Source organism: Hippoglossus hippoglossus, chromosome 12 (assembly GCF_009819705.1).
Source record: "Hippoglossus hippoglossus isolate fHipHip1 chromosome 12, fHipHip1.pri, whole genome shotgun sequence".
NCBI classification, from domain to species: domain Eukaryota; kingdom Metazoa; phylum Chordata; class Actinopteri; order Pleuronectiformes; family Pleuronectidae; genus Hippoglossus; species Hippoglossus hippoglossus.
The window spans coordinates 2693281-2706356 of record NC_047162.1 but is presented as its reverse complement, the minus strand read 5'-3'; the positions used below and the strand labels follow the sequence as shown (position 1 = coordinate 2706356).

General features: G+C 41.8%; 1 protein-coding gene across 5 annotated transcripts in view; it reads left to right on the top strand.

Annotated features, from left to right (window-relative positions):
* Positions 1–13076, top strand: part of ttc28 (tetratricopeptide repeat domain 28) — a 136803-nt gene that overhangs the window by 65940 nt on the left and 57787 nt on the right. For all 5 annotated transcript variants that reach the window (XM_034601325.1, XM_034601323.1, XM_034601324.1 and 2 more), the window contains one exon: positions 11005–11152. In XM_034601325.1, the coding sequence (XP_034457216.1) occupies positions 11005–11152 (148 nt within the window). The remainder of the gene's footprint in view (positions 1–11004; positions 11153–13076) is intronic.

Here is a 13076-nt window from a genome sequence, read left to right as displayed (position 1 = left end):
CAGTTGTTCGGTCGAGTTGAAGCCTGATGCTTGCCTGCACCCATTACCAGTTTAAAAAACGAATTGTCACGGAAGTGCAATGAATCCTGGGATAGGTTGACCCAAGACGGAACCACCTGTCGGAGCCATTTTCCGTCTCCATCGTTCACATTATACTTTTATTGAGACTGATGTCCTGCGCCCCTCTTCCTGTTCACAGGTTGTCATGTGAACTAACAGGTTTAATCTTTTGATAAACCTGGGTGATATGTTAGGAGAACTACGGTTGATGCAGTAGATCCTCTCTTAATGTAAATGCCACGGAATAGTTGTCACATAAAAGTATATTGTTTTAATCTTTCTCTCTGCTGCGACCTGGTCTCTCAGTTTTACAGCTCTGTTGGCGACACATTGAACCCCCCCCCCCCCTACTCCCTTTACCCAGCAGGTGTATGTGCTCCCTTGCGGTCAAAGGTCGGAGAGGCAATCAAGCGATCACTCGACCCGCTGCACGAGCACATGCACACACACAAGCGCAGCAGCCGTCGGTTGAGTGACAGCCTAATTACCCAGTGTAAGGGAACCAAACCCCTGTGCTGTGCTGCAGTTAACAGGATCAGAAGGCCGCTTGTCCTCTTCTTCTCCCCACTTCGCCTTTCTGCATATTTGTCCTGTAAGTGCTTCCGTATGAGTGTGTTTCACACGTGTGTGTGTAGTATGGCGAGACATGTATTGTTTCAAAGATGGCCAAAGATAAGTGTAAACACACACATGAATGGGTCGATGGAATGACTCATGGTCTGGGTCTACAGATAAAGTAAAGCAGAGAGAGAAGAAAAAGGGAATTGCTTTTGGTCACCGAGGGAATAAACCTTGTGTGGGGAGGTTAACTAGGATTACGTGTGTGTATGTGTGCGACAGAGAAAATGCTTCAAAAATGCTTTAATTTAGAGGTCTTGGTTTGGACTAATTCAGTCTGTACGCCAAGGTTAAATGTTCGACCTGACATTCCGCTCAGGTTATCCACACACACTTTTTGATAAAATGTGTTTTGAGCAAAATAACTCTTGTGGTATGTTTGTGTTGTCAGGATGGCATTTGTGTGGATGGCATTTGTGTTTACTAGGAGTTGATAGAGAGTGAAGGTTCGAAGCGGAGGATCGTGTTCGTATGAACAGCTGCTGTAAAGTGGAGTTCCTGTGCTCTTTAAAAAGAAGATGAAAAGAGGGATGTGTCAGATGACCCTTTACATTGACCTTCACACATCACATTTCAAAGGGACATTGAAAGCGGATCTTTACTGTGTGTGACTTACACTTCAACAGTGGCACTTGCATCAACATCCCATTTAACTTGGTGTGCTTTGATCCCATGTGCTGAACCAGAATATATCGAGAATGAACCCACAGTGAGTTTTCCACGCTACATTATCTATCATCCAGCAGAGACCAAGCAACACCCTTACCCCATTTTGAGTTGTGCTTCTAAACGCCAGACAGATTTAGGTCCAGTTTCCCCCTGGTTCTAGTTCTTATCATCTCTACCAACCTGAAAAAGGACCTGAAGCTGAAAAAGCCGGACTATTTACCCAATGTTTGTTTGCTTTGCTTGGAAACGGCCTCCTGCTGTGGCTGCAAGGGTCGTGTCCTAAAGCACAGTGAGGCTACATCCACACTTCTAAGTTGTTGTTTGACAACGCATCGACTCTGCTACAGATATGCCTGGTGTCCACACTACTCCGGAGATTTAGAGTTGCTAAAACAGAGAACCCCTTCTTTGAGCTTTTAAAAGGGCTGGACCTTTTTTGAATTTGTTAGTATTTTAGTTGTATGTTGTGTGTTCGTTTTTTATTGTAGTATTAGTCCTGTCTTTGGTGTTCTCCTTAACCCGCTGTTACATTGAAATTGGGGATATATATATATATATTTTTTTAATTATTTTAGTCAAATTTCTTTTGAGTTTGGAAATGCTGCTGGCCCCGTTTTCGATGAAAACTCCTGGGCTGCATTTTATTGTGGACGGGCAGAGGTTGAGATGTTTGGAAATGATGAGGTAGACACTCACAAACTCTTGCTGATAAGGGACAAGCTATTATTTGAGCAATTGCTGTGCACACAAACACGCGCATGCCCATTGTACGTTAATTGTCACGTGATATGCGTTTTAAGGTGTGGTAGTGTGGACGGGGAAGAATCTGATACAGAGCCGAAATGCTTCTGTGGACAGAGGTAGTAGAATGGATGTAGCCTGAGTGTGCATGCCATAAAACCGTCTCGGTGATGTTAACCAAAGGGGCAGAAAAAAAAATTCAAGATAACACCTTATTTCTTGAGAGTATCTTCTCGAAGGTGTTGGCTGTGCACTCAATTGTACACAGCAAAAGTGACAGAGAAAGCTGTGTAACTAAAGAAAAGACAGCTAAAGAGAGAAGTTCAAACACTTCTCGCCTCCACACACCCGACCAAAGTCGCAGAAACCTTTGGATGCAGCCCCCCCCCAAAATCCAGTGTTGGTGGGTTTCAGACACTTATTTTGACCCCGGTGTGTCTCAGTTTGTGTGTGTGTGTTTTATATTCTACCTCATCGAGGGTATAAACACGCAAACTTCAGTGAATTAAATCTTTAAGGAGTAGTATCACATTTTGGGAAATTTTCACTTTAAATGCTGAGAGTTTGATGAGAAGATCAATGTCATGTCTCATGGAAAACATGAAGCTGCCAGCAGTGCTTAGCATGAGGACTGGAAACAGGCGTGAGGAGCCAACCCTGCTTTTATTAGATTAGGCGTTCTTATCATAGCCTTGTGTTTCACCGGGGAACCAATCATTTACCGATTGTCAGCGCGCTCTTATTTTTACATCAATAAAAACGAAGTTGAATGAGCAACTCGTACAGGCTGGAGTCAACATTCGTCATTGTAACTTTTTAATTAGGTTTTAACCAGTATTTCTCTCTGGGGGAGCAAAGGGTGTAAAGTCCCCATTACCATTTTTGTTAGAGTTACACTCTGACAGCTGTTTCATATAATTACTGGAATGGACCAGCATGTGATAACACCCATAACACCACTGTAAAGAACTACCGCCCTGCCCAGACGTGTCCAGTGAACACAGTTAATGGCCTGTGTTGTTCGTTAATGCCGCTCAGTCGCTGCCGTGGCCTGGTTACTGCAGACAGACGGCAACGCCTGATCTGTTGGCTCCAAATAAATTCTGCGGTCCCTCAACATATGATGCCAGGGGCATCACTGATGACCCTGCATATGGTAGATGCACTTAGATGCGCAGCACACACAGAGGAGACGTACACACTCGTCTCCGTACCTGATGAATGAGCTTTTTAAGTTACGTAAAAGGCAAGGCTTTGGACACACCTCTGTATCTGCAATGTATCCATTTTCTGAGTTTCACACACACTACATCACACAGACTGGTGAAGCTATTAGACTGGCTCGGCAGGTCTGTGCGAGAGAGCCCACAGCTGGTCGTGTAACATCTTTATGGCTCCCTGTGGAAACAGTGGTTATGGCCACTCCAACTCAATTATTGCATCTTAGCTAGTGTCCCAGTGCAGCAATGATAAATATTCATGCAGATTAAGCAGGGAACAGTTGGTGTTTGTGTGTGTGCGTGTGTGTGTGTGTGTGTGTGTGTGTGAGTGTGTGTTGCCTTTTGCTGTACTACATTTATCTAACTGATATATTTGTTAGTTACTTTAAACAGTTACGTTATAACTGCATTTTTAATTCCATATATTTGTTTGCAATTTTGCACATTGAGTGATCATCGCCAAAAAACTGGTGGCTGGCTGCAGTATTGGTCATTGTACTGTCATTTTTGGTAGTTTTATGTAACTCCATCACACTGATATATGTCCAAGTGCTATTTGTTCTGATAACTTTGGGTCTGATTAGTTATTTGATGTTATAAAACAGGTTGAAACTGTCATGATTGACAGCTGATAATGAGTCATGTTGGGACCTCGATACTGCAGCTCCATCCCCTGATCATTACTGCAGAGACTCTGGCTCCTAATGCGCAAGTTGGCAGTGTCCATGATATTTCAACTCCATTGCTGGGTATTGCAGGAAGTTAAGATGTGTTGTCCATATATATATATTTGCTGATAGTATGAATGAATATGAACAAGGATTCATAATGCATGAGTTGTATTCATTTTTGTATCACTTCTAAATACATCTTTAGCCACCAAATGTCTCTCTACATGGATGTATGGAATCCATTACCTCCCAGTTTGTCAAGTTCAAATACTTTTTTTTTACCAAGTGGCCTTTGCTGTTTTTTTTCTTATTTGTGTTCGATGATGTGTTTCCAGTTTTCTGTGGAGGTGCTTGCTCAGCAGCATTATTTCTCAGCCACAGTACTTTACAGGCTGACTAGTCTATTAGCAGAACCTGTTTGAATCATGTCGCCCGGCGAGATGAGAGGGCTGTTCATTCCCAGACCGTGAGTAACTGTGCACTGCTGTAGAGGTCTGCCGGTTTAAATTCACCAGGTCTGATCATCCGTTACGCTGATAAAAAAATAAAACTGCATTAAGTCCTACAAAGAGGCATCCTCACAATGCCGATTACTGTTTTTAATGACTCCCCCACCCCCTCTCAGGCTCTGAAATAATGCTCTCACTCTCCGAGGTTTATGGCACACAGCTCACAACTCACACAGCGTGTCCTTATATCACCAACTGTGGGATAAGTGAGGTATCGACTTCGCAAAATGAAGCCTCCATTTCTCAGCGGTGGCCATGTGACCTCAGCAGCCTCTTCATCCCTGATGCTCAGCAAAGACAATAATTCCTCCCCGAATTTAGGTAACAGTAAATCTTAAAGAGTAAACAGTAAAATTCCAGCTTTCACAAAGCCACTATTGTTTTGTCGAACATTTCTATGGGTATCTCTGTTGAGCCTGATTTACAGTTTAGCATTTAAAAAAAAAAAACAATATGTCGTTAGTGTCACACAAAAGTAAAACACACAAATGTTAATATGTATTTGATATGTATTCAATATGTATTTGATTTAGAAGATTCTACACTGTATATCTGGATTGACTAAGTCATCCTCAGTTCACTGAGTGCACTCAATCTGGTCTATTAGCCTGAATGAATTATAAATGGACATAGAAAGCATTATAAGCTAATTATTAGAACACACATCAATATTTCGGGATATTTTGGTTTAATTTTGGACAGTGGGAGGAAGTGGAGAAACGTCGTCCATCTTTATATACAGTCTTTGATTGCAACTCTGTATTTTTCTTCCGAAAATTGTCCCACGTTTAAGAATAAATACGACCTCACGTTGTGTTAATCCTGCTCACACACTGACTCAGAAACTTTCGTCCGTCATTAAAAGACAAGGTTTCGGAACAGGTTTGATTGGCTGCGTTTTTCCACATCTATCAAAAGCATTCTCGAGAGTTGTTTGAGCTCTTTAGGATCAGTTGGATCACAGAAATGAGTTTTCTTATTTTTAACGTGTGGTTTCAGTGCTGCTAGCAAATCAAACTGGAACAGTGACATCCTGAAATAGACTTGGAAGTGGCCGGGATAGTTTCGCGGCTCCTTATTGAGGAGATGAAATTCTCCCTGTTGGGCTTCTCAGGATTGGATGGACCCAACGTTTTCTTTTATCAAGTGACAGGAGCACAAAATCATCCTCACTGCTCAACACCATTTTATGGCCACCGATTTTTTCGGTGTGAAAAGAATAATAAAACGCATTAGACTCAGTCTGGAAGGTTCCTTCGCGTGATGATTTTTATTGGATGACAGATTTTTTTTTCAAAAACATGTAAAATACAGACTCTGTTAACAAAGACCTTCAATCTTGCTCCTCCTCAATAACAAACGATGATATGCATGATGCTCTACTCACTTGTAAACTGTAGGAATCTGAAGACGGTTTAGTGTTTATTGTTTGCTGTGAGGAAAATGAGAGCTGGCTCCAGGCTGCCGGGTCTGTCAGGAAGCTCCTCTCTTTATTCTCAGCCTCCTCCACCTCTAATAAATCACTTTCCCTCTTCCACATCCTTCCTCCTCTGTTAAAACTGTTTAGTCAGAAGCAAAATAAGGTCCAATCTACTTTGTCTCCAGATAAAATAAGAGTGAAGGTTTCATCTGTGCGTTTTGAGGCAGATTCTCTGATTTGCTAAGACATCAATCTCTATCATGTCTGCTGCTTTATGTGATCCACTCTCTCTCTCTCTCTCTCTCTCTCTCGCTCAGCCCCTCTCTCGCTCTCTCTCTCTCGCCACTTGTGTTGCCATCTGTTCTCGATTAATGTGAGTTACGAGCAGTAATTGAAGCATCTGTTCATCTGGTGTGCATCCTTTCCTCTGACACACCAGCATATAACACCTCTCTACATGTCTCACTCTCTCTCCTTCATCCTGTCCCACTCAAACACGGAACTCGTTGGTCCACCACTTTGGAAATATCCAACTTTTGGCGATCCCATGACTTTAACTTTAGTGCTGTCGTTTTGAGTGAAATACCTATAATCATCCATATGATATAATGAAAATTACTTGATGGTTTACTGTGAATTTTTTGTCAATTTCAAAAACATTTGTATATCATTAGGTGTATGTTCATAGTCTGCAGCGATATTTCCTTCCTTTATGTATGCCATGTAAAAGGCACAATCGAGACAAAGTTGAACCCAGGTTTATATGATGCTAAATGAAATACATCATGGGCACACTGCTCTTAAAATTAGGTGTGGTGAGGGACATTGTACCAACGCGGCCATCTTGCATATTTGGAGCAAGAGTCTGCGAACTAGCGATTTGGTGATGGAGCTGCGGTTGCGAAGTTCTGCAAATACATATACTCCAACAAGGAATCAGTCTCAGCTGTCAATCATGACATGAAGAATGAAACAAAGATCAGTGTGATAAGAACTACCTAAAATTACAGAAACCATTCTTGAGAAAGAAGTATTTGACGTGTACTTTGACGATTTAGTTTGGCTGATGTCCCATCCACTAACACAGAGGAAAAATGTATCACTTATTCTGCAGCAAGCCACCAGGGTGTTATTCCAGGTGCTTTGGCTTAATTTTTGAGGAGCAGTCATGGTGTCCATCTTCATATACTGTCTATGGTTGGTGCATTATTGGGCCATATGGCAGTGGACACCTGGTCTGAGGTCTGTATAGTCTGCAAAACATACCTATGTTTAAGGACAATCTTTCCTTTCTTCTGTTAAATCAGCAAAGAATGGAGTTTGATACACTATGAAATGCATTTGCACCATGCATTTACACAATGAGCATAGATTGTTAAAATAGAGTCCTTAGTTTCCATAGTTTCCCCAAAGGCCCATCCCCAAGAGCTCTCAGGGTTCTTATATATGAACACACAAAAGGACACATGCTGGTATACAGAATAAAGGAACACACTTCAGGGACAAACACACTCACATACAAGCAGGATTAGTCCTGTCCCGTCTATTGATCACGTCGGTGTTCCTGACAACGAACTGTCAGGTGATGTTGAAGAGTGCACAGTCGGGACTCAGTGTGAAACATCTGCAGACAGACTAGACGATCCAGACGAGGACCACAGCAGTCAGTGAAGAGTCTAATCTGACAAGGTCTGTTCTGAGGTGCCCCTGAACACTGCTGAGCGACCGACAGACAGAGAGGGGGGGGTATGTACAGTATGTATTAGTCTGTGAGACTGTCTGGACGGGAACCCCCCCTCATATGAGCTTAGCAGGCAGCGTAGCCAGACTGAGCTAATAGGCAGGATGTGTGTGAGCAGGAGGCAGGAGGAGGCAGACTCTTCCTGCTGTCACATTCTGTTTGGATATGGCATGTTTACACCCTTGGTGGGGGTGAAAAGCTCTGACATACATACACCTACACACAACACAAACACACACACACACAACACAAACACACACACACACACACACACACACACACACACACACACACACACACACACACACACACACACACACACACACACGACACAGCCGTACCATGTTGTGATGTATCTTAACACACATAGTCTTGCAGAGATAATGGCCACCATGCTTTGATTATAATGTTTCCTCCTCTGACATAATGATCATTCTCATCTGAGTGAAATGATCCACCCTGAAGCTTCTCTAATCAAGGTAGAAGTTAATTGTAGGCAAGAATGGGACATGAATGTTTAAATGACAAACACTGCATCCTCCATACAGCAGCAAGATCAGTGGGACGGTGACAGATTTGAGGGGCCGTGCTAAACAGAGGTAGACAGACAGGTGGGGTGTCCATATGCCACCCCAGCTACCAGCCCAGCTCCTCTTCCCTGCCATGTCCTGCTGCCGTCCTCTCCAGCCTGGATGAGGGTCAGAAGGCAGCCTGCTTTCCCTCTCTCCTCAGCGTGGACACTTGGCGTCAGTATGAAGAGCTAAAACAGAATCGCTGTCCCACATTTCAGCCTGTAAAGTGTCAGAAAATGAAAATAGGTCCAATCCCCCACCCTGCTATTCCAAAGGCAGAAATGACATGTTGAAGCAGTTTTTTCTCTGACACAAGAATCAAAAAACCCAAATGTATTCATTTGACTTTCGCAGAGGACTAAAATAAACAGTAAATATTAAAATTATATATATATATATTATATTTAAAAGCTGGAAATGGTTACTCTGGAACTTTTAGGGTAAAATGAGATAGTACAATTGGACTTTCTCTCAGACAGTTGACAGGTGATGACCCAAACATCACATGCAGAGCGTCATGACTGCATTTGCGGCCATTCATCTTCAGTGGCTTATAGGTATATATAGCCTTTGTATATGACAATGACAGGTGAACGGAGAAGTAGTTCTTTTCAAGCTGGTATCATTTTGACTAGATCCTGATGATGGCACGGTTCCTTTCCACTGTTTCCCTGTGGTTAATGAAATACACATTTTAATTAAGGCATTGATCTGTTGATATGATGATCGATCCTACAACAAAATCATTTGGGATCAGTGATATAGATATTTTATTATGGATCCGCACACTACCCCATAACTGATTGATCTACTAATTGTGTTAGACCTGCATGACATCTCATTTCTATGGTGGCCCTGAAGTGCAAATCAGAACGAAAAATCACAAAACACAAGAGAAAAGGAGAAATGAAGTCGTATGCAACCATCTCCTCACACCTCCTCACATCTTTTGCTTTTTTTACTTACTCTTTAACTCTTAGTTGAACTAGCTCCCTTCATCTTTAAGAATGAATTGTATGATGTTATTGATTTTATATATTACTTTGATTCCTTGTTGCATTTTTTAAATAAACCTTAAAACTACTTAAAAACGTCCCCACACATGATGTGCACTCTGTTATTGGAGAGCTTGTCCTGTCTTTTTATTTCTTTTATCTTAAATCTTATCTCATGGAAATTGTTTCAGTATTTGATCATATGACACACCTCATTAGATTGATATTATAACGTCTTGATTTTAATCTGTAGCCTTGCCTTAAGCACTTTGTTGTTTAGGTTTTGAAAACGCTCTTAGATTATTATATTATCATTGAAGCTTTGACTGATTCTGAGTCTTTTTTGTGTGATATGACTCCAGCTGTAATTACCAACCATTTATCCCACTTTGTGTTAATCAACAATGAAATGACACTGTTCACATCATGCACTGACACCAGCACACTGGGGACTCGAGGCCTAATGCATTAGATTAGACGTGACCCCCGGCTCCATACGGTTCAATGAAGCTGTCTGAGGACGAGGGCGGCACAAAGACCAAAAAGTGGCAGGAGCGGCCATGTAATCTAATTCCTCTCGTCTTTGTCTTCATCTATTCACTGTCATGACAGGTTATGTTTAAACAGGGGGAGGGAGGGCAGGATTATAAATGGGAGAGGAAAAGGAGAGGAATGGAGGGGAAGAGAGAGGTAGACGAGACAATTAGGTTACAGTCTAGTCGGCGTATGGTGTACGTGTGTGTGTGTGTGTGTGTGTGTGTGTGTGTGTGTGTGTGTGTGTGTGTGTGTTATCTTTTGCTCGATCCTCCTTGAATTTGATGTCATCACTCATTGTCTCTAATCTTGCTGTGAAATGCACAAGGTGTCCGAATGAAGTGTGTGTGTGTGTGTCTGTGCGTGTACGTGCCTCACGGTACGTGTGTATATGTGTGTGTGTGTGTGTGTGTGCCACTGACCAATACTACCTAAAAAATTGAACGATTACGGAAGTTCTACAGAAGGTTTCTTGATGTTCCTTCTCACAGCACCTGATGTTTTCCAATCCTCTGCAAGCAGGTTGAGCTGCTCAGTCAGTCAGTTCACCACTTTGATCCACAGGGAAATATCTCAACAACTATTGCATGTGTTGCCTGACTTTGCTTTTCCTCAGACCATTCACACCAAAACATTGGTGTAAGAATAGCTACAAAATTCATGACATTCCCAGCTGTATTTTTTGTGGTATTATTAAATATTAAATATATTCATAACTGATCAATGGTGGAAGCATCATTGAGAGAATATACTGCACTGTATAGTTACTACATCCTCCTTTAAATCAATCATTCAAACCTTTACTGAAAAGCTCAGAATTTTACAGAAATTCTTCTGTCTGTTTTATTTGAATCATTTTAATTGATAAATTAACTAGCAGTGTGTCAAGGTGAAGCTAATTTTGGTCATTTACTTTTAATCTGTAACAATAAATCCATGTTTTGTAAATAAAAATGTCATTTGCAAATGGGAATTTTTTTTACTTAACTATATTATTCTATTCAAGTTTTCTTAGTTACTTTCCAGGACTGTACCAGATTGAATTTAGCATTCCCGCCTCCCTGGACATATCCACTTATCCAGTAGTTTTATTATTGCACTGTTTAAAAACCACAATTCCATGATGATAAATAATTTTAGCTGTCCGTGTACAAACCACAAAATAATATAGAAACGGATCAAAACATCAATCTTCCTAATGTGAAAGCTTAAACCAACTTCAGCCGTTAATGTCCTGTTTTCTTCTTCCTGCAGGCCTACTTTCGTCAGGGGGTTGCCCTGCAGTACCTGGGTCGTCATGCCGACGCCCTGGCAGCATTCGCCTCCGGCCTCGCCCAAGACCCCAAGAGTCTCCAGCTGCTGGTCGGCATGGTGGAGGCTGCCATGAAATCTCCCCTCAGAGGTAGGCCTGTCGGACGATGACAAGAAGTTCATGTGCACGTCTACCTTCATACTGTGTCAGGCGATAACAGTCAAACTAATTAAAACAACATAGGCACCAAACCAGAACTTTGTTTGCAAGTTGAAGGAGAGTGAGATGTAGGCTCTGCGGGAACTGTCAAGTTACCACTTGCCTTGTGTTGTTTTATTCAGTAAGCTTCCTCTGGGAGTGGGGTGTGAAAAAGTAAAAAGGTTCCATCTGATGATGCAGACCTCACAAAGAATTGAATGCACATTAGATGTGAGGAAGATGGAGATACGAGAAAATAGTAACATAAAGGGAAGTGAGTTGTAGAAAGTAAATATACCAGATGAAATAGAAAGAGAAGCATATAGAAGATAGTGAGCTGGTAATGGCGCTTAATGAAGTAAAAGCATAACTCACATCCACTTCTCCCTGAAGCCTGAGACGACCTGTGTCCGCCGCCAGGTGAAGCTTATGTGGTGGCAGAACTCACATCTTCTGCCAAGAGGAACAGCAGGTGTTTGGTGTCTGAGGCTGATTCGCTGAGACAGAGTCTGAAGATGCTTCATCCATGAGACAGGACTTCACTGGGTCCCTGCTGGGACATTATATAAGTGCTTCATGAGTTAGAGTAGGAAAAGGGTCAGGGTCTCTCCCCGAGCAAAGTGTGGATAGAGGTCTTCATTTTGGACCTGATCTGAAACAGACCCATGGAAAATCAACTTTTACTTGGCTTGCTTGAATAATAATAATCCATCAATAATTCTAGAAATCTCTGTCTGTCTGTCTGCCTTTGGCTCACATATCTTGAGAACCGTCAATCTTATTGGCTTCACACTTGTTCTGTGTATTTTTCAGTTCCCAAGGAAGTTCAGTGGCAAATTTGGTGCAGGTTGATGCATTCAATATTAATAAACTTTGAATAAACAGGTGACTGGTGCTCTGTAGCCGCGCCGACTGGGACTCATCAATGTAAGTGATGAGGTTGATAATGACAAAAGGGCGTTCACGACAACAACAACTGAATTTCAAGTTCAGGGTTCTGCGTACTGAGTGGAACTTCACTGAACTTTGAATAAACATTTGAACAGCTCTTTGTGCAGCAAGAAAACAATTCATGCAATTTAGATGAAACAAACTAGTGAAAACATCACTAGGATTATTTTATATTCAGTTTATGCCAATAGGTCCCTTTCACCTAAATCTTACGCACTGGACCTTTAAGTCAGGACCACTCAAATACAGACCTGGGCACTGAAATGTTAATAGCAAGTAGCAAATTTGTACGAACTTTAGGTGCAGTGTCAGTTCTGCACAAATATTAAACATTTTAACGGGTTAATGGAATATTTCCATTTCTGATCAGAACAGAGAAAGTTAGTTTGTAATTATTATGTTTATAGGCATGACTGGTTTTCTTGTAGAAATGAAATATTTACATCGATTCTTGTGTGTTATTGGTCTGCACGCCCCACAGTTCCCGGTGCACTGTTATGTGCAGGTCTCCACAGCACAAGAAGATGGAGAAATGATACACAGAATCAAGATGGCTTACAGGCGAGAACTGGCACAGTATTATGTTTTTGCCCTTCAGCAGTATCAGAATGAGAGCAGCGTGCCTTGAGAATAGCCTTCTACTTGGCACGCTACAGCAAAAAATCTGGGTATTCGTGATATGTCCCATATATTTGAGGTAGAGCGTGTTGATCCAGAAGGGATCAGTAGCAACTGACCAAATGAGCACGTCTTCTAATCTTTTGTGCAAGCTAAGATTTTACAAACAGCAAAGAAAAGGAGCCAGTGTCAGATTTAAGCAGCCGCAGTGCAAGAAGGATGCAGCAACCACTCCTTAAAGTCAGTGTTTGGTAGTGATGGAAGCATGTTGAGATCAGTGGAAGCAGCTATGACATACAATATGTAC